General features: G+C 51.2%; 1 protein-coding gene across 1 annotated transcript in view; it reads left to right on the forward strand.

The window, feature by feature from the left end:
- The window catches only part of NLRC5 (NLR family CARD domain containing 5), a 76,744-nt gene extending 51,240 nt beyond the window's left edge, over window positions 1-25,504 (forward strand). The window contains exons 28-49 of the mRNA XM_025371131.1: window positions 2,123-2,206; window positions 3,022-3,111; window positions 3,517-3,582; window positions 5,453-5,536; window positions 5,622-5,705; window positions 8,197-8,283; window positions 9,514-9,588; window positions 10,360-10,443; window positions 10,709-10,801; window positions 12,805-12,888; window positions 13,506-13,589; window positions 16,567-16,650; window positions 18,732-18,815; window positions 19,208-19,291; window positions 19,631-19,714; window positions 19,854-19,931; window positions 20,972-21,055; window positions 21,141-21,212; window positions 21,485-21,568; window positions 23,084-23,167; window positions 23,512-23,595; window positions 24,398-25,504. Coding sequence (XP_025226916.1) covers window positions 2,123-2,206; window positions 3,022-3,111; window positions 3,517-3,582; window positions 5,453-5,536; window positions 5,622-5,705; window positions 8,197-8,283; window positions 9,514-9,588; window positions 10,360-10,443; window positions 10,709-10,801; window positions 12,805-12,888; window positions 13,506-13,589; window positions 16,567-16,650; window positions 18,732-18,815; window positions 19,208-19,291; window positions 19,631-19,714; window positions 19,854-19,931; window positions 20,972-21,055; window positions 21,141-21,212; window positions 21,485-21,568; window positions 23,084-23,167; window positions 23,512-23,595; window positions 24,398-24,509 — 1,849 coding nt within the window. The 3' untranslated portion in view covers window positions 24,510-25,504. The remainder of the gene's footprint in view (window positions 1-2,122; window positions 2,207-3,021; window positions 3,112-3,516; window positions 3,583-5,452; window positions 5,537-5,621; window positions 5,706-8,196; window positions 8,284-9,513; window positions 9,589-10,359; window positions 10,444-10,708; window positions 10,802-12,804; window positions 12,889-13,505; window positions 13,590-16,566; window positions 16,651-18,731; window positions 18,816-19,207; window positions 19,292-19,630; window positions 19,715-19,853; window positions 19,932-20,971; window positions 21,056-21,140; window positions 21,213-21,484; window positions 21,569-23,083; window positions 23,168-23,511; window positions 23,596-24,397) is intronic.
- The last annotated feature ends 321 nt before the right edge of the window (window positions 25,505-25,825 follow it).

Here is a 25,825-nt window from a genome sequence, read left to right on the forward strand (position 1 = left end):
CAGGACCAGGGATGCCTGGGACTTTGGGTCACATACCCAAAGCTTCCCTGAATCAATTTTCTCTCTCCCGCCACCACTCTCGGAGTGGTGGAGCTAGTTCCACGGTGCGCCCTCTGACTTGGCCCTCAGCCTCAAGTGTGTGCAAGCTCTGCTGGCAGATGGGGGCTAAAACGCAAGATTCATTGTTGGCTCAGCAGGTGGTTAAAAGCACTAAATGACTCTGCCTGAGGAGGGACGCAGAGCCAGCCAGGGTTGGGTCCTGCAGTCTCTTGTATTGTCGAGATGTGGTATCCGCGTGGCCTGTCTTGGGTACTCGAATAGTCAGCCCCTGCATGGGTGGAATAATAATAGCTAACACCTATTAAGCACTTTCTCCTCTAAGTGCTTGACGTGTTCTTTTTATCTTTCCCGTATCCCTGGATACTAGTATTGTTCTCATTTTACAGATGAGGGAACTGAGACACAGAGTGTAAGAACTTGCCCAAAGTCACACAGCTAGTAAAATGCAGAGTCCCTACTCACACGCATTAGGAATCCAGCCTAGGACCAGTGGGAAATAAAGAGAGAGCAGTCCACCAAAAATGCCACACAATTTTCATTTCTGAGATTACAGGCATGAGCCACTGCGCTTGGAATGTATTTTAAAGAGATACGAATCAGAAATATGTCTTCGAGTTTTTTGTTTTTCATTATAGAGGGAAATTTTTCTTTTCTTTTTCTTTCTTTTTTTTTTTTTTTGAGATGGCGTCTCACTCTGCTGCCCAGGCTGGAGTGCAGTGGTACGATTTCGGCTCACTGCAACTTCCGCCTCCTGGGTTCAAGCAATTCTCCTGCCTCAGCCTCCCGAGTAGTTGGGATTACAGGCATGAGCCACCATGCCCAGCTAATTTTTGTATTTTTAGTAGAGACAGAGTTTACCATGTTGGCCAGGTTGGTCTCGAACTCCTGACCTCAGGCAATCCACCTGCTTCAGCCTCCCAAAGTGCTGGGATTATAGCCTTGAGCCACCGCACCCAGCCAATTTTTCTTATTTTAAAGACTATTTTATTAAGTGGCTTCATAAGACAAACCGATTTTTAAATGACGTTTCTCAGGAAAAGAGGAAGTTAACAAGCATCAAAAATGTCACAGACCTGGAGGAAAATCAGATGCTCCAGGACACACTGGTTATATTATTTCTGACACTGTAGCTAAAACTAGCTGGGCGCGGTGGCTTACGCCTGTAATCCCAGCATTTTGGGAGGCCGAAGTGATTGGATCACCTGAGGTCAGGAGTTCAAGACCAGCCTGATCAACATGGTGAAAACCTGTCTCTACTAAAAATACAAAAATAATTAGCCGGGCGTGGTGGCACATGCCTGTAATCCCAGCTACTTGGGAGGCTGAGGCAGGAGAATCAGTTGAACCTGGCAGATAGAGGTTGCAGTGAGCCAAGATCGTGCCATTGCATTCCAGCCTGGGCAACAGAGCAAGACTCCATCTCAAAATAAATAAATAAATAAAACCACAGAATGCTGCAATGAAGGGAAGTAAGAAACTTCAGGTGAGGTTTCCAATATTGACATTGTATTCCCAGATTAAAAGAAGAAATCTATGGGTTTAATGCATCCTCCAAACTTTTTTTTTTCTTTGAATTTCCTCTCATTCAAAAACTGTGGATCCCAAATGACGCAGACTGAGGGCGTGGTGAAGGCAAATTGGTTTTTCTTTAACCCCTGAAAGCCTGCTGGAGGCACATGAGCTGGGAGTGGTCACCCGATATGGAAGAGGACGATGAGGACGGATTTACTGTGGTGCTGGGGAGGGGATGGTAGCAGAGAACGTAGGAGTTGCTGGTCGTTCTAGTGGTGATGGAAGCAATGGTGATGGTGGTACTGGGCTTGGTGGTGTAGGATTGTGGTGATAATGAAAGTGGTGGTGGTAATGGTGCTGATACTGGTGGTGGTGATATTGGTGGTATTGGTGGTGGTGATGGTGGTGATACTGGTGATAGTGGTGGCGCTGGTGACCCTGACATGGGGTCCAGTAGCAGTGACAGTGGATGCAGGCTCCTGGTAACTGAGGAGCATCTCAGGCTGAGGAGGCACCTCTGATCACCGCCACTGCTCCTTACTCCCTACAGCCTCTCAGCAAACCTGCTGGGTGACAGCGGGCTCAGATGCCTTCTGGAATGTCTGCCGCAGGTGCCCATCTCTGGTTCGCTTGAGTAAGTGGAAAGCAGCATGAAGGACAGATAGCAAGGAGGAAGCCTTCCCTGGGCCGAAAGCACGAGGGGGCTCCTTCTGAGGGCATCCCGCAGAGCCCCAGAGGACAAGGTCTGCAGAGGGCAAGGGGCGAGTCTTCCCTTGCCTTCACTCCCCTGGCCTTGAGTCCTATCCTCTGTCCCTCACACCCACTATGGCAGAGCCTCCACCAAACACCCAAGAGAGGCTGTGACTCATGGCAGGGTGGAGTTGCCCCCCATGCACCCTACAGCCAAACGGACTTGGGGACAGGGAAGCAACATTCCATCCCCAGCCAGCTGATGTGGGATTGCAGCTGCCTGGCCCCTGGTCCATCCTGTCCCTGAAGTTCTTCTGACCCAATCTGTGGGACATAAATTTGGAGATGCCCCTGCAGCAGGCAAGGTGCCTTAGGAAGTCATCCACATGCTTGCCCCATCTCCCCAGTGACCCAGGGGAGTGACAGCCAGCGCCAGGATGCCACTTGTTGCTAGGCAACTGAGCTTTATGCTTTTTCGGGGCTAGAGCTGCCAGCCCGGCCTTGCCAGTGCCCTGCCCCAGACCACAGCGGCAGCGGGCAGGGTGAGTGCAGCGCTCACGGACTCAGGGTTTGGTGCCAGTTCTGCCTCTGTGGGGATGGTATCCTTCTGGGCCTCAGTGTGTCCATCTGGAGATGGATGCTTAGACATGGAGGTTTCTCTTCCTAGAAATGACAGCTGGAGGGGAGATGGAGGGGGCTGGGCAGGGCTCCATGGAGGTCCTGCCCTCACTCCCATTCTCATCCCCATTTCCCTTCTAGTCTGAGTCACAACAGCGTTTCTCAGGAAAGTGCCCTGTACCTGGTGGAGACCCTGCCCTCCTGCCCACGTGTCCGGGAGGCCTCAGTGAAGTAAGGGGATGTTGGTCCCCAAAAAGCCCTTTTCTGCTGGTCAGCAGGTGCCCCTGGCTGATGATGGGAGAAGCAAGACACCCACACTTTATAGCCTTCCATCTGGTTGGCTTGGGGCAACCTCTGCCTCTCTCTGAATCTCAGGGTTTCCTGAGCACAGGATCATAATTTCCATCCCCTGATGCCCAGGTGCCATAGGGACCACAGAGGACATGGGGTGGGAAGGCCCGGTATTGCCATGCTCACAGAATGAGTTTGTGGGTCTCCTCTGGTTCTGAGGCCTCCATCCTCCCTTGTCCCTGTGGGTGCAGCCCTGCTTCCCTCTCTGTGCCCCGTGGGTGCCCTGGGTGCCGAGGAGGCTGGCACGTCTGGGCACCGCGCTTCCCGAGGCCCTTCTCTCTGCAGCCTGGGCTCCGAGCAGAGCTTCCGGATTCACTTCTCCAAAGAGGACCAGGCTGGGAAGACACTCAGGTAATCCCTGCGGGGTGAAGGGACAGGGGAGGGAGAGGGGAGAGGAGGCTGAACCCGCAGTGGCTTCCATGGCCCCCTCTTCCCTGGGCCGTCTCCTCCTCTAGAGAGCAGCTCCAAGCTCATGGCCTGGGTCTGTTCCCCAGATCTACCTGATGCCCTCGTGCCTCCAGTCTCAGCCCGGGCCTTGGCATTGAACTTGTGCCTCTTAGCCATGTCCTGACTACAGCCCCTGAGGCTTCTGAGTGTCATGGTTAAATATTTTGAAGCCAATTGAAAATAAATCCCTGATCTGCCACTTACCAGCTATGTGGCCCTGGACAAGTAAAATGGGGATAATAGCACAACCTACCCCTTAGGGTTATTGTGAGGATTAAATGAGTTAATAAGTATAAAGTGCCAGGAAAAGGTCTGGCTCATGGGAGTGCTGTCAGCTGTTATTATTACTGTTATTATTATTATTATTATCATCATCATCATTATTCCTGGTAGCCCTGACTCACTGCCACTGCCTTGGGCCAGTTCCTTTACATGTCTCACTTCAGCTGTGAACAGAGCCTCCAAACCGATCCCTGCATCCTGTCAGGCCTCCTCCCCTCCATTCACTCCACGGCCCCCAGAGGGATCTTCACAACACACATCTGAGACTGCCCCTCTGCTACTCTGTGCCCCTCAGTGGCTCCCCATTAACCCCAGGGTGAAGTTCAAAGTCCCTAGCATCTTCTCCCTCACAGTCTGATCCAACTGTCACCTTCCACCACATTCTTTCCCACCTCCCCTACACCACACACACACCCTACACACCAACCCTACATACCACATATACACCATGCACACCCTACACACAGCACACAGCACACACAACACACAGAACACACAGCACACATAACACACACACGCACCACATACCATACACATACCACATACACACACATACACCACACACACCGTACAATACACACACACCCCACAAAAACAAACCCCCCATATACATACCTGGCACATTACAAATATGGCACACACACAACATAATACCTACAAATACCACATACACAACACACACACACACACACACATATACACACTGTTCAGCCACAACCTTCACTATTTGCTCCTGGATCAAGCCCTGCCTGAAGCTTATCTGCCTCTGCTCACATCGCACTCAGCCCAACATTCCCTTCCCTGCCTTTTCTGAAATAAAATTTTCCCAATCCTTTAAAACCCATCTCAAACATCAGCCCCTCCTGTAAGCATCCCAGCAGTCCTGTTCCATCAGAGTGAACCGCCCCGACGTTCACTGGGCCCGTTCGCTTGGCTGGGCCCGTCTGCTGGCCACCCAGGGCTGAGGTGCCTTGGATAGCAGGCCCCACGGAGAATCCCAGGCACACCTTCCTCCCCAGGGAGCTCAGCCAGTGCTGGTCCTGGAGAGTAAGGCAGTGGTTAAGGGTTTGGGGTCTGCAGTCAGACTGACCTAGATGGAAAACCGATTCTGCCCTTCTTTCTTGTCTGCTGTGTGTCCTTGGCTTAGTCAGTTTCCCACCTCTAATTGGTGCTATGAGAATTAAAGGAGACCCTGCGGGTAAGGCAGGAAGTCCCGTGCACCCAGAGGCTGACACAATGCCTGGCCTAGAGTCAGGCTCCCTAAATAACTTACTCCTAATACTTTCTTACAGGGTGTGCGGGAGGTTCCTCCCCAAAGAGACAGGAAGCTCCCAGGGCAGGAGCTGCATCTTTGGCCTCTCAGGCCCTGATCCAGGCCTTTGCCCTCAGGGGTGGGATGCTCCCCCAGTAGGCCCTCAGGGAGGCTGAGATGAAGCTGGGCAGCAGTGCCCACAGGCCTCACCCAGGTTCTGCCCTGGCTTTCTGCCCTCAGGCTGAGTGAGTGCAGCTTCCGGCCAGAGCACGTGTCCAGGCTGGCCACCGGCCTGAGCCAGTCCCTGCAGCTGACAGAGCTCACGTGAGTGACCCGCCCAGCCTATGAGGACAGCAGAGGGGTGGGGCACCCTGCCAGAGCCACCTCAATGACTGACCTCTGTCCCCAGGCTGACCCAGTGCTGCCTGGACCAGGAGCAGCTGGCCATCCTCCTGAGCTTGGTGGGACGACCCGCAGGGCTGTTCAGCCTCAGGTACCTCTTCCCCCGCTGCCTCTGGGAGGGGCCATGGCGTGAATGGGAGCAGGGGCAGCACCAGAGTAACAGGCCCCCAGGATCATGGCCTCGGCCATTTCCTGTACCCACAACCCTGCCGTCTGGACCCTGAGCAAACCCCGTCCATCTGTGCCAGAGACCTCACAAGGCACACAGAGAAACTGTCCTTCCCCGGGCTGGAGGCCTGTGTTTTGGGATTTAAGAAAAAAAAAAAAAGAAAGTTCCAGAGGATACTGAACTGAGGACAAAAATAAACTGAAACAAAGTTCTTGTCTGTCTGTTCACCGTGATCATTTTAAAACACTCAGAAAAAGAAAATACCAAAGTAGAAAGAAAAATTTTTTAAAACCCCTGTTCTCAGTACCTAGATTTGACAGTTGTTCATAATTTTTTATACTTGCTTCATATTTTTATTTTTATTTCAGCTGAAACAGTTTCAACTAAGTTATAGACCTCATAATCCACTCCTAAATATTTCACCATGAATCTCCAAAAATAAGGACATTTTCTCTGTAATCACAGTTCCATCAGGACACCTAAGAAACTCAGTGAGCCATTCCTTAGTGTCAGGTACTACCTAGTCTAATCTAAAATGTCCCCATTGTCCCCCAGATGACATAGCTGGCTTGTGGGATCCAGGATCTAGTCACATCTGGTCTCCATTTGCACAGGGTGGCGATGGTCTTCTGACTTTTCTAACCTGAGGCATCACCGCCCCCACCCCGTCACCACAGCTTTCTGTTTCATGTCAGTGTCTGTTGACAAAATCAGCAACTGTGTGTAGTGCAGACTGTCCCGCTCCTGACTCTGGTAGCTTTCTCATGATGTCATGGCTCGTGTTCCACTAACCCCTGACTTTCCTGGAAACTGGAAGTTAGATCAAAAGGCTCCACGACATTCAGTTTCATGTTTGTGCCCAAAAAACTTGCGTCACCGACAGAGCTGTGCACTTCTCATTGCAGCCTGTGACAAGGCACCTAAGGACTGGCTGTTCTCCAAAACAACCTGTAAAAAATTGTTATAAAATACACATAACAAAATTTACCATCTTAACCATTTCTAAGTGTACCATTCAGTTGTGTTAAGTACATTCACTTTTTTGTACGGCCAGTCTCCAGAACTCTTTTCCTCTTGCAAGACTGAATCTCTGTCCCCATGAAACCACATCCCATTTCCCCTCTACCCCAGCCTCTGGCAACCACCATTATGCTTTCTGTCTCTATGAATTGGACTGCTCTAAATAGTTTATATGAGTGGATTCATTTGTATTTGTCTGTATTTGTCTTTTTGTGACTGGCTCATTTCATTTGGCGTAATGTCCTCTGGTTCATTCATGTTGCAGCATGTGTCACTATGTCAGACTTTCCTTCCTTTTTTTTTGAGACGGAGTCTCGCTCTTGTTACCCAGGCTGGAGTGCAGTGGCGCGATCTCAGCTCACTGCAACCTCCACTGCTTGGGTTCAAGCGATTCTCCTGCCTCAGCCTCCTGAGTAGCTGGGATTACAGGTGCCCACCACCACACCCAGCTAAATTTTTTTGTATTTTTGTAGACACAGGGTTTCACTATGTTGACCAGCTGGTCTCGAACTCCTGACCTCAGATGATCTGCCATTTCAGCCTCCCAAAGTGCTGGGATTACAGGTGTGAGCCACAGCAGCCGGCCCTTTCCTTTTTAAGGCTGCATGATATTCCTTTGTGTGGATAGGCCACGTTTTGTGTGTCCACTCATCTGTCAATTGACACTTGGGTTGTCCATTCAAGTGTCCAATTGACAGTCCCTGCTTTCTTTTTTCAATGTTATTTTATTTCAAAAACAATAAAGACAAGGTCTCACTGTTTTGCCCAGGATGGTCTCAATCTCCTGAGCTCAAGTGATCCTCCCACCTCGACCTCCCAAAGTGCTAGGCATGAGCCACCATGCCCAGCCAGAAAGTCCCAGCTTTCAATTATTTTGGTTATATATCCAGAATTGCTAGAGCACCCAAAATAACTTTTTTTTTTTGAGACGGAGTCTCGCTTTGTCGCCCATGTTGGAGTGCAGTGGCACGATCTCACCTGTGGCACATGCCTGTAATCCCAGCTACTTGGGAGGCTGAGGCAGGAGAATAGCTTGAACCTAGGAGGCAGAGGTTACAGTGAGCCGAGATCATGCCATTGCACTCCAGCCTGGGCAAAAAGAGCAAAACCCTGTCTCAAAAATAAATAAATAAAACAAAATATAAATATAAAATATCATTTGAAAAATAATATTTTCTGTTTGGATTGTCACAATCATGGTTGTTGGAATAAGGGTGATGTTAATTTACTTTCTTAGATTGATGCCTAGTTGTATTTTATAGTTTTAAAACAAGCAAAAAAACTCAAAAAGCCTCTAGGCCCCCCCTTGACACTCCTCCCCCGGCCCCGTCATGTGTGCTGATTGTCTGCTGCTCACCCTGGGGGACCTTATCTGTGTCCCCTTCTGTGACAGGGTGCAGGAGCCGTGGGCGGACAGAGCTGGCATCCTCTCCCTATTAGAAGTCTGCGCCCAGGCCTCAGGCAGTGTCACTGAAATCAGGTGAGTCCAGAGAAGAGGCCCCCTTAGAATTCTTCATCTTTCATGAGCATTGGAACCTTTCCTTGACCTTCCTTCATCCTGTGGGGTAATAGCTGTGTCGCCAGCTAGTTCTTCATGTCCCCAGGGTGGCAGGAGCTCCTGGGGTATATGTGAGGGGCTACATGTTTGTTGGGACTAGTGCAGTAGTCAAGCCACAGTGTCAGCAGAAGACATCCCCAGATTCAAAACAAAGGGCTATTGGATCCAGGCAGACATGGCTAGGAGTCCACGCTGGTTGCTTGGAAGGGGCCCCCAGATGCAGTAACGCACATCATGGCCAACCAGAAATAACACAGTGACACACAGAGTAGCTAATAGCAAAGGTTTTTAGCATCCCACTCACCTATGTTCAGATCCCAACTCAGTCACTTACTGGTTGGAGCCCATTACTGTGTCTCTCTGGCCTCAACCTCCTGCTCTTACAAAAGAGTCTAATTACAGCCCTTTGTGGGGCTAGGAGGATTACAAGAACTGGAGCCTGTAAAGATGTCTGATGTACTGTCACCAGCCACACAGCCTGCCCTGCTTCTTCCTTCTCTCCAGGAGTGAACAAGGGGATGCTCTGGGGACTTTATCCTCTCCCATAGCCCTCTCCCCATAAGCACCTCCATGAATATAACATTCAAGTAAAGGCGGTGAGCTTAGAGCGCACATGGAGACTCCAGACACACCCCCTACCCCACCCTTCCACCACACTCTGGTTCTTGTGCCCCTCCCTCAGAAAATTCTGGAACTGCCCTTGGACCCCTCTAATGGCTTTCTGTCATGGTCTGAAAAGCCTCATCAACTTATTAACTTTAAATTATTGAAAAGGGCCAGGCGCGGTGGCTCACGCCTGTAACCCCAGCACTTTGGGAGGCCGAGGCAGGAGGATCACTGAAGCCCAGAGTTCAAGGCTGCAGTGAGCTGTGATCATACCCACCAGGCTGCACTCCAGCCTGAGTCACAGAGGAAGACCCTGCCTCTAAAAAAAAAAAAAAAAAGAAAAAGAAAAATTGTTGAAAAGGCACTACTTGGGGTATCGTGTGTGACTCACGGAAGCGCCTACTTTCCCATCCTAAGCTGGTCCCTGGCAGGGGAGAAGGGGACCCAGGCAAAGGGTCTCAGAGTTGGAACCGGGCAGCCCGGGTGCCAGCTGGGCCCTCCAAGGAAGGCTGCCCGGCCTCACATTGTCTACGGCTCGCTCCTCAGCATCTCCAAGACCCAGCAGCAGCTCTGTGTCCAGCTGGAATTTCCTCGCCAGGAAGAGAATCCGGTGGCACTCAGGTGGGACCCAGCACCAGGGACCCCAAGGCAGGTGCTGGTGTTGGGGAGGCTTCAGGGCTGCTTCTGACCAACAGTCGCCACCCTGCCCAGAGTCCTTAGAGGTTCCAAGTCTTTACACAGCCTACAGAGGTCTGACCAACCCACTTCTGAGGTGCTTCAGCCCCACCCCAGGCCCCAGTCTCAGCTCCAGTCACCCCCACGAACTTTCAGTTCCCTGAACACCATCTTGCTTAGACCTCAGGGCCTTTGCACTGGCTGTGCCCTCTGCCCAGAATGTTCTCTTCGCGCCTACCTTCTTCACCTGCTTAGCTCCTCTTCATCCCTCAGGTCTCAGCTTAAATGCCACCACCTCAGGGAGGCCCCCTGGACCCCAAGACTTCGTCAAACACTTCCATTATCCACTGTTTTAGATCCCTGGATTCACAGCACCTCTAATCCATATGGCACAGTTTTGGAAATTAAAATGTCACCGTTTTGAGTGGCTGCAGCCCTGCCTGTGTACATTCTAGGAAATAGAGCATGGTAGGATCTCAGCCTCACTTCACCTCCTCGGCTGCGTGTCCTTGTGCAGTGAACAACCTGCACAACCATACCAGCTGCCCCATCTGGACTCCTGCTTCCTAGCACTTCTCATAAGTGAATAGCAAACTGTAGGACTTCGTTTGATCGGCATTTAGTTCCCCCTACACCATAAGCTCCTTGCAGGTGGAGACTGAATCCCCCATACTGGACTAGATGTTCAGAAACTGTCATCTCCCTGTCTGTGTCCAGGTTGGCTCACTGTGACCTTGGGACCCACCACAGCCTTCTTGTGGGGCAGCTGATGGAGACGTGTGCCAGGCTGCAGCAGCTCAGGTCAGCACCCGGAAACTCTGTGTGGGGCCCTGAGTTCTCTGGTTGACCCTGGTGCCTACCCCAGGCCACGTGTGACCCTAGCATTCTCTCTTCCTTGTGCAGGAGAAAATCACACTTGGCCAGTGGAGGGGAGGGAGAGCCCCAGGGTGGCTCAGGGGAGCTCTTGGGTGGCCCCTTCTCCTCTCTTGGCACCCCCTTCTGGATGTGATGACCCCTGAGGTGTGTCCAGCCTGAAATTCTCTGGAATATCCTTGGACCTTTTCAGCTTGTCTCAGGTTAACCTCTGTGAGGACAATGATGACAGTTCCCTGCTGCTACAGAACCTCCTGCTGTCCCTCTCTGAGCTGAAGACATTTCGGTATGCAGACAAGACATTTACTCAGGCCCCTTTGCAGCTCTGCCCTGCCCTGACACCTCCCGTTATTCCCAGCCCTGGGCTCAGAGGACTCAGTGTCTCACCCTGTGGACAGAAACCACAGGTGGCCCTGGAGATGATTTTTAGGGGTACCCAGTTGTAAACATGACCTCAGGAACATTAAGCCACATGGCAAGAAAGTTATTCCCTTTTTAATGCTCTTTCATTGCTTTTCTTTTAAAATAACTGCAAACTAATACAAAGTTTCAAGAAGACTGAGAACTGCTGTGTGCCATTTACCCAAATTCACCCTTAGAGCCAGGCGTGGTGGCTCATGTCTGTAATCCTAGCACTTTGGGAGGCCAAGGCGGGTGGATTGCCTGAGCTCAGGAATTTGAGACCACGCTGGGCAACATGGTAAAACCCCGTCTCTACTAAAATACAAAAAATTAGCTGGGCGTGGTGGTGCATGCCTATAATCCCAGCTAATCGGGAGGCTGACGCACAAGAATTGCTTGAACCCGGGAGGCTGAGGTTGCAGTGAGCCAAGATTATGCCATTGCACTCTAGCCTAGGTGACAGAACGAGGCTCTGTTTCCAAAAAAAAAAAAGAAAAGAAAAGAAAAAAGAACAAATTCACCTTTTGCCAATATTTTTCCACATTTGCTCATTTCTTCCCTCCCTCCTTCTTCCCCACCTCCCTCTTCTTCCACTCTCTCCCTCTCTCCTTTTCTGAACCATTTAGAAGTTGTAATCATGTCCCTTTACCCCTTAACATTTCAGCGAATTTGCTAAAAATAAGGACATTCTCTTCCATAATCCAGTAAAATTATAAAATCCAGGAAATGTGACATTGATACGCTACTATTATCTCAACTACAGTTTATACTCCAATCTCACCAGTTCTCCCAATAATGTTGCTTATTGCATGTTTTTCCCAGTCGTGGATCCAATCCAGGATCACACATCTCATTTAGTGTCATCTCTTTAGTGTCTTCTTCAACCTGGAACAGGTCGTTGGCCCTTCTTTGTCTTTCACAGCATTTCTCTGACATTTACAGGCCAGTTATTTTATAGAATGTCCTTCCACTTGGGTTTGTACGGTGTTTCCTCATGTTTAGAGTTGGAGTCTGCCTTTGGGCAGGAAGATCACACAGGTGATGCTGCGTTTTTGTGCCTTCCATCGGGGCACCTGATGTGTCGGTGTCCTCGGGCTGGTGATGTTAACTGTGATCACCTGTGACAGTGGTGTCTGCCAGGTCTCTCCACTTGCAAAGTTACTGACTTTCTCTTTGTAATTAACATAGATCATGTGGTGAGGTACTTTAAGATTATGTAAATATCCTGGTCTTCCTCAAACTCTCATCAGTGAATTTTAGCAGCCGTTAATAAATGTTACTTGAATCAATGAATTACTATGACAGTTGCAAAATGTAGCTTTCCTAACTTTTGATTTTCTTTCCATCTAACTGATTACACCAAGAAGAAACTCTTGGGTTGGGCACAGTGGCTCAAGCTTGTAATCCCAGCACTCTGGGATGCCGAGGAGGAAGAATAGCTTGAGCCCAGGAGTTTGAGACCAGCCTGAGCAACATAGTGAGACCCCCATCTCTACAAAAAATAAATAAAATAAATGTTTAAAAAGGAAGAAACTCTTTAGGACAGATAGATCTTTGACACTTCTTCAGTATTTGCTTTAAAGATGCAGAGTTTGTGATAAGCAACAGTAACTAGCTAAACTATAGTGATACCTAATTCTGGCTTAAGTTGTGAAGTTCCTGCCTGAATGATTGTGGCTTAGGAAATACTGAACTAGTCCATGCTTCTGCTTCCAAGCTCTATGGTGGCTTAATGAGTTCATGGTGGAAGAGATTTATGAAGGGAAGGAGGTCCCCTCACATTGCCCCCCACATCCCTACCCCACATCCTTGCCCTCTGCCACCAGCATTCAGAGCTCCCAAGACCCAGGGCTCCCGACTGACCTGTTGCCCTTTGACCCCCACCAGGCTGACCTCCAGCTGTGTGAGCACCGAGGGCCTTGCCCACCTGGCATCTGGTCTGGGCCACTGCCACCACTTGGAGGAACTGGAGTGAGTTGCAGAGTGGAGGGATCGGGGACAAGTGGCCCAGCTGAGGGTGAGGGGTGGAGAAGAGAGTAGGGTATTTGGGAGGGCAGGCAATGGGACTTCGACTAATGACCCTTCCCCCGATGAAGTGCAGCAGTGCTGGGTGTGGCCTGGGGAAGGATGAGCACCACAGCTTCGCTCTGAATTTCACCATTGACTCACAGGGAGGCTGTGGGCATGCCTGTTCTGCTCTGGGCTTTGATTGCCTCATCTGCGAAAATGGGGCTCATGAGCCTTGCTCTGCTGGGCTGGCTGTGGGAGTCAGGCTATGGAGAGGGCTGAAGAACAGGAGGGTGTGTGTGTGTGTGTGTGTGTCCCTGGTCCCCCAGCTTCCTCTCTGCAGCCTTCATCCAGGGCATCATTTCTCAGCTGGGCCAGCTGTGACTATCATGCCTACCCAGAGCCTGAGCCCTGGGGCCAGAAATACCCATGCAGAACATGGACAGCGAGGGTGGCCCAGGGTGTGCAGATGCAGAGTTGGCCTCCCAGGGGACAGAGCAGGAGAGGGGAGCTGACAGGACAGCTTAGCTCCAGGGCTGGGCAGGCTCCACTAACCCTGGCCTCTGTTTGGTCTTCTGCAGCTTGTCTAACAATCAATTTGATGAGGAGGGCACCAAGGCGCTGATGAGGGCCCTTGAGGGGAAATGGATGCTAAAGAGGCTGGAGTAAGTGGTGATGGTGGTTAATGGGGAAGGAGGGCAGTGAGTGGTGACGGTGGTTAATGGGGAAGGGGGTGAGTGAGTGGTGTTGGTGGTTAATGGGGAAGGGGGTGAATGGTGATGGTTAATGGGGAAGGGGGTGAGTGAGTGGTGACGGTGGTTAATGGGGAAGGGGGTGAGTGAGTGGTGATGGTGCTTAGTGCTGCATGGTCAGTGAGTAGCATGCCAAGGAACCTTTGCATGTTTTGTAAACACAAACTGCCATGTTTCTGGATGGACCCAGGTGAGCTGAATGCCCTTACATGACCTTTTACTTTCTATTCTGGCTCTGAGTGCCAGCAAGAACCTTGGTCATAGGAAACAGACTATGCAACTCAAAGCAATCCAAGACAAAAATGTACTGGCTTATGTCATGGAAAATTATGAGGCCACGCACTTCAGGCACAGCTGGATCCAGGGGTTCTGTATTTGTCAGGCTTCTCTCTCAGGTACTTCACTCTGGCCCTTACTCTTTTTCTGTCCACCTTGGCTTCCTTCTCAGGCGGGCCATCCCTATACCTGCAGGCTTGCTTTCTCTCAGCTTAGTGGAAAGGGAGTACCATTCTCCCGGTGGTTACAACAAAAGGTCCTAGATTGAGTCTCACTGGACTAGCTTGGGTCACCTGCCCCTAAAGCAATCACTGTGGCTGTGAGCACAAAATATTCTCATTAGCCAGATCTGGGCACATGCCCACCCTGTCTCCTGGACTTAGAGGGGTGGTATTTCAGGGTGTGAGTAATAGAAGAAGAAACAAACTCTGGGCAGAAAAAATCTACAGATGTCCACTACATTTGTCTACAGTCGTTTCCTTGGTAACTGGCAGCTTTTACTACTCTCTTCCATAATTTGAAGTCACCAAATTCTTAGAAATGCCAGAAACAGCCTCAGTCTAAAAGTCAGGTCCCCGTCCTGCACAGATTCCTGTTTAAACAGTATCTGGACAGAAAATTTAACAGGAGTATCTTCCGCTTTTCATCTCATAACTTTTTCTGATGACCAAAAATATACACTGGCTATAAAAAGTTCCATCATTCTAGAAATATGTAACAAACAACATGAAATGCCCTGGAGATGACACCCCCTGAGAAAACTTCTGTTGAACGGTTTGTGAACTTTTCTCCAGATTTTTTTTTTCTACATATGTTTTGAATTCAGCTTGAAAGTAGCCTTTTGACTTTTTGCCCCTTAACATTGAAATTCTTCCACTTGTCCCTCTTTGCTTCTCCTGGGGAGAGGATCAGGTAAAAGGAGAAGAGGGATTACAGAGACCTTTGACCCCAGGGCCCTCCTGTCATCTCACTGGTCTGTTTCTTTGCCCACTCTTCATGTGCCTGCATCTAGGCTCAGCCTTCTGGAAGCTTTTATTCAGGGGATTAGAGGCCCAGTGAGGTCATTCATTGGCTCATTCATGCATTCGACAAATATGTACTGAGCTGGGCACCTGGGCCGGGGCCAGGAGCTTGTGGTACCATGGGGGACAGGACAGATTCATCCATGCCCCCGGGGGCCTTTTTCTTCCTTCTGATTTCCCAGGCACCAAGTGCTGCTCCTTACCTCCTGCTGCCTTACTTGCTCTATCTGTAAACTGGGCATATGATATATTCTCTGTCCAAAGAAAGGGGATGGATCGTCAGTGCCTGGAGGTCTCTTCCCATCTCAGATCTGTCATTTCCAAGTGTAACTCCTCACAGGCAGCTACCCTCAAATCCAGCCAGCTTCTTCCAGCTGTCTACCTGTGATGGAGTGGGTAGGAGCATGGACACTAGTTAGGAGCCTCACTGCCTGGGTTCAACTCTGGGTAGGGTAACTGACACTTCCAGTTTGCTTGGCGCTTTCCCCATTTTAGCACACGAAGTCCCACATCCAGGAAAAACCCTTCTGTTCTGAGCCAACCAAGACAGTTGACCATCTTTCGCTTCTGCCTCTTTTTTATTTTATTATTTATTTATTTATTTGAGACCCAGTCTCGCTCTGTCGCCCAGGCGGGAGTGCAGTGGCACAATCACGGCTCACTGCAACCTCCGCCTCCTGGGTTCAAACGATTCTCCTGCCTCAGCCTCCCAAGTAGCTGGGACTATAGGCGTGTGCCACCAGGCCCAGATAATGTTTGTGTTTTTAGTAGAGACAGGGTTTCACTTTGTTGGCCAGGCTGGTCTTGCACTCCTGACCTCAAGTGATTCACCTGCCTTGGCCTCACAAAGTGCTGGGACTACAGGCATGAGCCACCGTGCCCAGCCAGTTCTGCCTCTTCATGTGTGAACTTGTGCCAGTCCGTCAGCCTCTCTGTTCTTTGGCCTCCTCATCTTAACTCTGAGGATGAGAGCAATCTCCCCTGCTAGGGTTGTTGTGAGGATTAAATGAGATAATATGTGTTACATTCTTAGAGTCTGGTCAGAGTTCACACTCTACAAGTGCTAGCTATTGTTATTCTCCTCTCCTGCCTAGGCTGGGGGCCTCTAGAAGTACAATCGCCTGGGTCACATATGGTTGGAGCTCAGGAATGGGACTTCTATAGCTTTGGGTTCTGTTCCTGAAGCAACCACTTTGTGTATGACTTTGAGCAAGTTCTCTAACTCTCTGAGCCTCGGCGTTCCTCACCTGTAAAATGGGGATGATGATAAACCCACCTTTCCAGATGGCCCCAAGCCCTGCGTTTGGCCCACATTTTATGCTCAATATGTGACTGCCATTATTACTGGTCATTAGTCTGGGTCCGTGAGGTTCAGAACAGAGAACTGCTGCCTGCCTGACCTCAGTAATTCATGCAGAGAAACAGCATTTGGACCTCCCAGTACAGTTCATTTCGTAGAATTTTTACACTGTGTGGATATAAGTGGCTGTCTTGGAGGTTCCTAGGCTTGCTAAGCACAGAGGCCTCAGACCCCCAGACAGGACAGTACCCCACCCCTAGATGCCAAGTTCACCTGGCCTCCTCTTCTCCAGCCTCGGTCACCTTCTGCTGAACAGCTCCGCCTTGACTTTGCTTACTCACGGACTAAGCCACATGACCCGCCTGCAGAGCCTCAGGTGAGTGACCGAGTGGCCCATGGGGGTGAGTGGGAGGAAACACTCCCCACTCAGTTGGGACCACATCCAGGGAAGCACTGAGGGCACCTCCCTGGGGATCCTTTGTGGCTCCCTCCCAGGCCCATCCCTGTGCCCTCCCAGGTGGGTGCCCACTGCTCTTGCCTTCTAATGCCACCTGCTTCCGCCTGGTTACAAAAGTGGCCTAAAGGGCTTAGGCCCAAGTTGCAGAACAACCCTTGAGGCACACACAGTTCACCCTGGGCTCTTGTTAAAATGCTCATTCTGATTCCCCAGGTCTGGAATTCTGCCTAGGTTGTGTGTGTGGTTTTGTTTCTGTTTTTGTTTTGAGCTGGAGCCTCACTATGTGGCCCAAGCTGGAGTGCACTGGCAATGGTGCACTGCATGGTGCACTGCAGCCTCAAACTCCTGGGCGAATGTGATCCTCCTGCCTCAATCTCCCAAGTAGCTGGGACTACAGACCTAAGCCGTCGTGCCCAAACTCAGCATTTCTTTTTTTGTTTGTTTTTGAGACGGAGTTTCGCTCTTATTGCCCAGGCTGGAGTGCAATGGCGCGATCTCAGCTCACTGCCACCTCCACCTCCTGGGTTCAAGCAATTCTCCTGAGTAGCTGGGATTACAGGCATGTGCCACCACACCCGGCTAATTTTTGTGTTTTTAGTAGAGACAGGTTTTCTCCATGTTGGTCAGGCTGGTCTTGAACTTCTGACCTTAGGTGATCTGCCCACCTCAGCCTCCCAAAGTGCTGGGATTACAGGCATGAGCCACCGCGCCCGGCCCCAGACTGCATTTCTAACAAGCTTCCGGGTGGTAGCAATTCTGGGGGCCACAGTCTGCACTTTGAGTAGTGTGTGTTTAGACTCAGATGAGGCGGCCTTTCTATACTCCCTTTGTGATTTCACTCCCTGCTGCTAGGTTAAATAAACATGACACTTACTTTCAATGTAATTTTTCAAAACATGAAATCTTGTGACTAAAAAACAAATCCAAGCAGTGACACAAAGCGTTGCTTTGTTTATATCCAAGTACACCACCTCCTACCCCCCACCTCGGGCACAGCAGCGTAGGTAGGAAATGGGGTTAGAAAGTTCCAGGAGGATATATCATATTGGACCATTTCACCCAAAATTAATTTACTGAAAGGCGATCCGTTAATATGTATTTATTTATTTTTATTTTATTTTTATTTGTTGAGACAGAGTCCCACTCTGTCACCTAGGCTGGAATGTGGTGGCATGATCTCACCTCACTGCAACCTCCACCTCCCGGGTTCAAGTGATTCTGGTGCCTCAGCCACCCAAGTAGCTGGGATTACAGGTGTGCACCACCACACCTAGCTGATTTTTGTATTTTTTGAGCAGAGACGGGGTTTCTCCATGTTGGCCAGGCTGGTCTTGAACCCCTGACCTCAGCTGATCCACCTGCCTAGACTCCCAAAGTGCTGGGATTACAGGTGTGAGCCACCTCACCCAGCTCCATTAAAATTTAATTTGCAAAATAAAAGAAAGTAAAAACAACATACAAACAAATACTTCCCAAGGGGCTAAGACCATTTGCCTCAGCTGTTTCGTTGGTTTTTCCTACCCAGGCAGAGCAAGGTCAGGGCTCAGTAAAGACAATACCCTGGGTTTAAGGAAAACCTACCATATGCATAGATGAGAACATGATATGCCCCTGAGAACTGATTTGTGTGAATCAGAGAACCCCGCGTGAAACTAACATTCAGCCGGGCCAGCCTGGAGATCCCTGACACAGAGGCTGAGGTGAAGCTTGGCAAAGAAATGTAGAGACTGCTCCTGGGCCAGGGGCTCTGGATTCGTTTCCACCCAGCCTGCAAGTCCCTAAGTCTCACTGCTGAGTCTCAGTTTTCTCACCTGGACATTGGGGACAGTAATTCCCACCTTGCTCACCACCGCCCACCTGCCAAGACCCCCAGAAGTTTTGCTGCTAGCATATGAGTTCCTGGGTGTGTAAGGCTTTGCAAACTGTAGAGTTCTTAGCACAGCACCTGCAAAGGCCTTTAAGCTCCTGAAAGTCTCTTGGTCTATTCCCTGCTTTTCCAGACTGAAGAGGAACAGTATTGGTGATGTCGGTTGCTGCCACCTTTCTGAGGCTCTCAGGGCTGCCACCAGCCTGGAGGAGCTGGAGTGAGTTGCCCATCCTGCCCCCAGACCCAGGCAATTTTGGCAGGGAAAGATGACAAGGACAAGGGGCTACCTGACCACACCCTTTGCTTCTTCATCTCATCTCCTTCACCCACTTCTACACTGTGTAAACAACCTGGGGCCTAGAACCTTGGGGGACCCAAAGACAGGATGTGAGAGTGTCAATTGCAGCAAGAGGGATTTAGGTCAGACAACGGGGAGAACATCCTAAACGGAAGCCAAGAGTTAGGAGCTGTCACTCAACATGGGGTGATGGGGTTCTCTGTGTGAGCCAAGGCCCTTCCTGGGACTTCAGCCTCCCCTTCTTTTTCTGGGAGTGGGGTGTGGACAAGATGAAATGGTGGAAGGCTGATGAAGCTGTTCTCTCCCCCAAGCTTGAGCCACAACCAGATTGGAGACGCCGGTGTCCAGCACTTAGCTACCATCCTGCCTGGGCTGCCAGAGCTCAGGAAGATAGAGTGAGTAGCCAGCCCTACAGAGGAGGGCCACAGGGGCCACACCATGGTCCTAGGAGATACTGGCCCCTAGCTCAGGCCAGCATGGTAAAATCTCCCCTGCGCCAACCTCAGTGTCCAGGCAGTGGGGCGTGGTGACCTCCTGGCCCTCACTGTAGGACCTTAAGCCACCCCAGCCCCTGCTCTTCTCTGGGCCTTTCTGCCTCATTGTCTGGGTAGGTGTGTGGTGTCGGGGGGTTGTCTCTTAGGCCCCCTGAAGCAGGACTGGCAGCCCCAGCAGACGTGCTGGGGTGTCGGGGAGAGGGAGCGTCAGAGGATCTGATGGCTGCCCCCCTCCCACAGCCTCTCAGTGAATAGCATCAGCCCAGCCGGGGGAATGCAGTTGGCGGAGTCTCTCATTCTTTGCAGGCACCTGGAGGAGCTGATGTGAGTGTTTGCCCAGGTAGCCTCTGCCCTCTGTGCCCCCAGGCCCACCAGGCCTCCTCTTCTGCAGTGGGCACAGGGCAGGGCAGGGGTCCCGAGTGGGCCGGCCCAGCACTCAGTGCTCATTCCTCTCCTCTTCCAGGCTTGGCTGCAATGCCCTGGGGGATCCCACAGCCCTGGGGCTGGCTCGGGAGCTGCCTCAGCACCTGAGAGTCCTGCAGTGAGTGGACCCCTGCCCACACCATGCAGGGCTGGTGGGGAGGAGGGTCCCCGGGAGCAGTGGGGGGTCCAGGCCCCCATCAGTTGAGCTGCCCTGCCCCAAGTCAAGCTGTGGCATGTACCCACATGCCTGTTCCTTCCCTGCCTCTGATGTCTGCAGCAAGAAAATCAGGAGGCCCAGCCTAGTCCTGGCTATGCCACGGGCCCCTGCCTGCCCTTGGCCAAAACCCTGCCCCTTCTCAGCCTCAGTTTCTTCACGTGCAAAAGAAGTACAATGATCCCAGCTCAGTGCGCCCTGTGAGCGGGTCCCTGAGGGTGAATGAGAAATCCTAGCAGAGGGCTTCGCGGGAGCACAGCACCAAGCAACGCAGCCTCAGCACTTCACAGCTGAAGTCCTTGGCCTCACGGCAGCCTCATGGCAGCCCCAAAGTGCTGGGACGTTTTTTTTTGTTTGTTTGTTTGTTTGTTTGTTTTTGAGATGGAGTCTCTCTCTGTCACCCAGGCTGGAGTGCAGTGGTGCAACCTCGGCTCACTGCAACCGCCACCTCCCGGGTTCAAGCAATTCTTGTACCTCAGCTTCCAGAGTAGCTGGGATTACAGGCATGCGCCAGCATGCCTGGCTAATTTTTGTATTTTAGTAGAGACGGGGTTTCACCATGTTGCTCAGGCTGGTCTTGAACTCCTGGCCTCAAGTGATCCACCCACCCCAGCCTTCAAAAGTGCTGGGATTACAGGAGTGAGCCAGCGAGCCTGGCCGGCGCTGGGACTTATATGTGCTCCCTTTTCCAGGCCAGGGAATGAAGGCCAGGAGAGGTGTGGAGAATTTTCCTTACTCCTACATGAAGGACCTGGGTGTTGAATTTGGGATCTCAGACCCCAAAGCCAGCGTCCTTGATACCCACCCAGGTCCTGTGTGGATGGGGAATTAGCCAGAGACTGTCTACGGGCTGGTGCTGCGGCCTGAGACGAGGCTGAGGGTGGGGGGCTCTGAAAAGGCCCCCAGTCCCCACAGGCTCCTCTCACCCTCTCCTCTTTCCCTAGCCTGCCGTTCAGCCATCTGGGCCCAGGTGGGGCCCTGAGCCTGACCCAGGCCCTGGATGGATCCCCCCATTTGGAAGAGATCAGGTAAGTAGGGGCTGCCCAGCCCAGGCACGGGGACAGTCCTGGGCGGGTGGGGGTTCCTCTCACAGGTATCTCCCCTACCCTGCAGCTTGGCGGAAAACAACCTGGCCGGTGGGGTCCTGCGTTTCTGCAAGGAGCTCCCGCTGCTCAGACAGATAGAGTAAGTAGCCACCCCTGCCTGCCTGGGGGGACCAGCAGTAGGCTGAGGGCTGCCCTTCTCTGAGCCTAACACCTGGGGAGGCCTTCGAAGTGATAGAAGCCCCAGGGATGGCGGGGGCCTGGCTTGAGAAAGGAAGGCTTTCCCAAAACTCCTAGCTTACCCCAGACCCTGGCGGCTCTGCTCCCTCCTGTGCTGATAGCAGGAGACAGGACCTGCTAGATCCCCTGACTCGAACACCCCCCATCCCACCCCACGCCCTTCTCCATCCCCAGCCTGGTTTCCTGTAAGATTGACAACCAGACCGTCAAGCTCCTCACCTCCAGCTTCACGCGCTGCCCTGCCCTGGAAGTAATCTTGTGAGTGATTGGAAGAGTCCTGAGCTGGCTGGGAAAAGGAAAAGTGGGGAGGGGTGGGGGGAGTCAGCCCCAGCCTGCTGTGTGGCCTGGAGCTGCTCCCATCCTCTCTGGCCAGTCCTCCCATTTGTAAATGGGGAAGATCATTCTTGCTTAGACATCCTCTCAAAGACATTTTAACACTGGAGCTGCAGGTGATGTTGGGTAAAACAGTTTACCTTCTCCTGCCTTTTTCCCTATTTGCAGAGTGGTGGGAGGGGAGGTGGGCCAGGTGGTCTCTGAAGGTTTTTGGTCCAACCTTTCTTTTGGGAGGCAACTGGATAGACCACCTTGTCTGCTTGATGAAACCTCCATTTATGAACCACAGTTGGTAGTGAACAGTGGCTAAAGGCAGAAGAAAGCCACTCCCAGACCTGCTGGCTGGCTGGCTGTGCTTGGTTGTGTCTTAGCAATCAGAATCCCCCAGACCTTGGGGCCTTGCAGTGCTGCCTCATGGGTAAACTAGAATTCTAGGACTAGCCTGGGACCCTAACCATGGTATGGAGGACACAGCTGTTTCCTGAAGAACAGGACACAAGTGATTACAAGATTATTTTAGTTTGCATCCTAAAGATCTTAACCCTTCTCATTACACCAAAGAGAAAGTCTCAGATCAGTGCTAATTTATCTTTAACACCTAACACAGGATTCTCCCTTTTTAACCAAAAGGGTTAAAAACCCAACATCTTAGGAAGGGCATATGTTCCAACTAGAAGTTAATACCATTGTTTGTACTATATTTATTTTTGTAACTACCTTCTATATGGGGTCTGTAACACAAGTTTTCCATTGATAGTAGTAATAAATGTTTCCTTTTAAGATTAATTTTATTTATTTATTTATTTATTTATTTATTTATTTATTTTTTTGAGACAGGGTCTCCCTCTGTTGCCCAGGCTGGAGTGCAGTGGTGCAATCTCGGCTCACTGCAACCTCCACCTGCCGGGTTCAAGAGATTCTCCTGCCTCAGCCTCCCGAGTAGCTGGGATTACAAGTGCCCACCACCACACCCAGCTAATTTTTGTCTTTTTAGTAGAGACAGGATTTCACCATGTTGATTAGGCTTGTCTCAAACTCCTGACCTCAGGTGATCCAACCGCCTTGGCCTCCCAAAGTGCTGGGATTACAGGCGTGAGCCACCACGCCCAGCCAAGATGAATTTTTTAAAGTAAGAAAAAAGAGGGGGCCGATTTAAAGAAAAATATGATGCATCCTAAATACAGGAGGTGCATGTGTGTGGCAAAAATGGCAACATCATGTGAACGTCATGATCCAAACTTGACGGGGAGGGGAGCAGGGAGGAAGGTAACCTGCACCCTGGCATCTTCAGGGGAGGACACACAAGCACCCTTTCAGGTGGCCTCTCTTGAAAACTCTTGCCCCCACGATTGGCCCCCTGCTCTCCCCACTCACTGCCTTGTCTCTACCCCTCGACCTCCTTGCTCTCCTGCCGCTGACTTTGGGACCCCTACCCTGCAGGCTGTCCTGGAATCTCCTCGGGGATGAGGCGGCTGCCGAGCTGGCCCAGGTTCTGCCGCAGATGGGCCGGCTGAAGAGAGTGGAGTATGAGGGGCCAGGGGAGGAACGGGGTGGGCTGAAGGGGGACCTACCTCCCGGGAACACCAAGAGGCCACCGGGTCAGTCCCCCGCCTCCCAGAAAGCCCTTCCTTGAGTTGCACACTCTGGTCTGTTCCAAGCCCCTGCCAGGCTTAGTTCCCCCTGGGTTCTAGCCTTCAGCCTTCCTGCTGCACCCACCACAAGTCCCTGTTGTCTTTTGGGTTCTCTGAGAAGGCAGTGTGGGAGACTGTGTCCCCCCACCTTGGCCTGAGGAAGGGACCTGGGAAACCCTCACACCCATTCTCATGACCGTGTCTGTCTTTCCCCTCTCCTCACCGTCTACTGGGAAGCCTGGAGAAGAATCAGATCACAGCTTTTGGGGCCTGGCTCCTGGCTGAAGGACTGGCCCAGGGGTCTAGCATCCAAGTCATCCGGTAACAGAGGCCTGCAGGGGCAGGGATGGTGGGTGGGAGGCTACACCAACCCCCAGATCTAATGGGACTCCCTGGAGGGAGGCGGCAGGGCCTGGGTTGGGGATTATCAAAGGAGACTTGGACCACTCCACCAAGAATTTGGCAGCAAGCAGACTTGGATCAAATCCCAGCTCTGCCACTTGCCAATTGTGTAACTTTGTAGCCGTAACTCACCCTCTCTGAACCCCAATTTTCTCATCTATGAAATGGGGATACTGATGGTATCTACCTCAGAGAGTTGTAAGGACTAAACAAGCATATAAAGCACTGAACCCAATGCCTGGCACATGGTAAGCACTTAAAATAGTAACTATAATCAGAGCCATCACATACAGTTGTATAGGTTGTGCACTGCATGAGAGCATTAAACCTAAGAGGCACCATTCACATTATCAACCTGCTGGATTTCTAGCAGATGAGAGTAAAGTGACTCGTTCTACCAAAATCATATATTATGACAATTTCAGACAGATGGCAGTAAAACATCTTGAAGAAAGAGGGCCTTTTCCTTATTTGCACAAATGTGTCATATGAGTGTGGTCTTAGCTGGCGTCACTATCTCCCAGGGAGGAAGGTTGAGTTGGAGAACTCAGGAGGCAGGTGTAGAGGACCCCCTCTCCCTAGGTCAGCTGGTCTAACTCCTGCCTCTGCCAGGTAACTCTGGGCACAGCTCTACCTTTTTGGGCCTCAGCCTCCCAATCTGCAGATAGGACAAAGGACAGAGATGGGAGGATGAACGAGTGCCTATATCTGTGCCCCACAGCCTCTGGAATAACCCCATTCCCTGCGACATGGCCCAGCGCCTGAAGAGCCAGGAGCCCAGGCTGGACTTCGCCTTCTTTGACAACCAGTCCCAGGCCCCTTGGGGTACTTGATGGCCCCCTCAAGACCTTTGGAACCCAGCCAAGTGATGCACCCAAGTGATCCACCCTTCACCCACTGGGATAAATGACTCAGGAGAAAAGAGCCTCAGCAGGGTGCTCTGCCCTCCACCCGGGAGGAAGGATACGTGTGTCCTGCTGCAGTCCTCAGGGAGAACTTTTCTGGGAACGAGAAGCCGGATCTGGCCAAAGGAGTATCCTGCTTTACATGTAATATGTGTGATCAATTGGGGACATGCGGCACACAATGAGGGTGTCATGATAATGCATGACACGTAAGGTTGTATGAGGCAGCATGACCCCTTGACATGTGGTGTTACATGAAACTCCGTGTGATGCATGTTCAATGGCATGGGTCCTGGCATCCCAAGTGGCAGGATACATGATTGTGGATCCATATAGGACACATGACAAATGTCCATGCCACAGGACTCGTGGCTGGCCAGATGACCTCAGGCTGGCCCAAGATCTAATTTATTAATTTTTGAAGCAAATACGTATTTATAGACTGCATGTGTGGAGCAGCTAGGTCAGGAAAAGCCTTGTGCCCGAGTTGGGAGGGGAGAGTGTCCATGCACTGACCAGTCCAGGAGCCCAAGGGCCAGGACTCTGGGACAAGCCGGGGACTCAGCCATGAAGTCCCCTCCTGCCTCATTCCTCAGCCTACCCATCTGTAAACTTGATGACCTCTCCCTTACTTACATACTAGCTTCCAAGGACGGGTGGAGGTAGGGCCAGCCTGGCCTTGGGAGTGGAGAAGCCCAGTCTGTTCCGTGTAAGGGACAAAGCCAGGTCTAACAGTACTGGGTGGGGGGAACTGCCAAGACAATAGGCTAGGCTACTGGGTCCAGCTATTACCTTGGTGGAAATCAGGTGAGCCTCCAGGCACTCCACATGTTACCCAGTGTTCTTGTTACTTCCAAGGAGAACCAAGAATGGTTCTGTCACACTCAAAGCCAAGTTTGATCAATAAACGTGATGGTCTTCCACCTCTAGCCTGAGTCCGATGCTTCCTGCTACTCCACTGAAGTCAGAAGTGGTTCACCCCCTGCCCTGGGGACTGGACAGCAGTGCAGACAACAGAGAGGTGTGTTGAGTGGAGCACTGGCCTGGGAGTCAGGAGACATGGGTTCCCAGCTCAGACCTTTTCTCTAGTCATGTGGTCATGGGCAAGTTACCTCCTCTCTCCAGACCTCGCCTGCAACATGAGGGTGTTATGGAAGCTCAGCATGTTAAAAGCATTTTTTGTTTGACTTGCATAACATTGAAACTACTTTCTGAAGTCATTGTCAGTATTTAAAATTGGGAAT

Source organism: Theropithecus gelada, chromosome 20, assembly GCF_003255815.1.
Source record: "Theropithecus gelada isolate Dixy chromosome 20, Tgel_1.0, whole genome shotgun sequence".
In the NCBI taxonomy this organism is placed as follows: domain Eukaryota; kingdom Metazoa; phylum Chordata; class Mammalia; order Primates; family Cercopithecidae; genus Theropithecus; species Theropithecus gelada.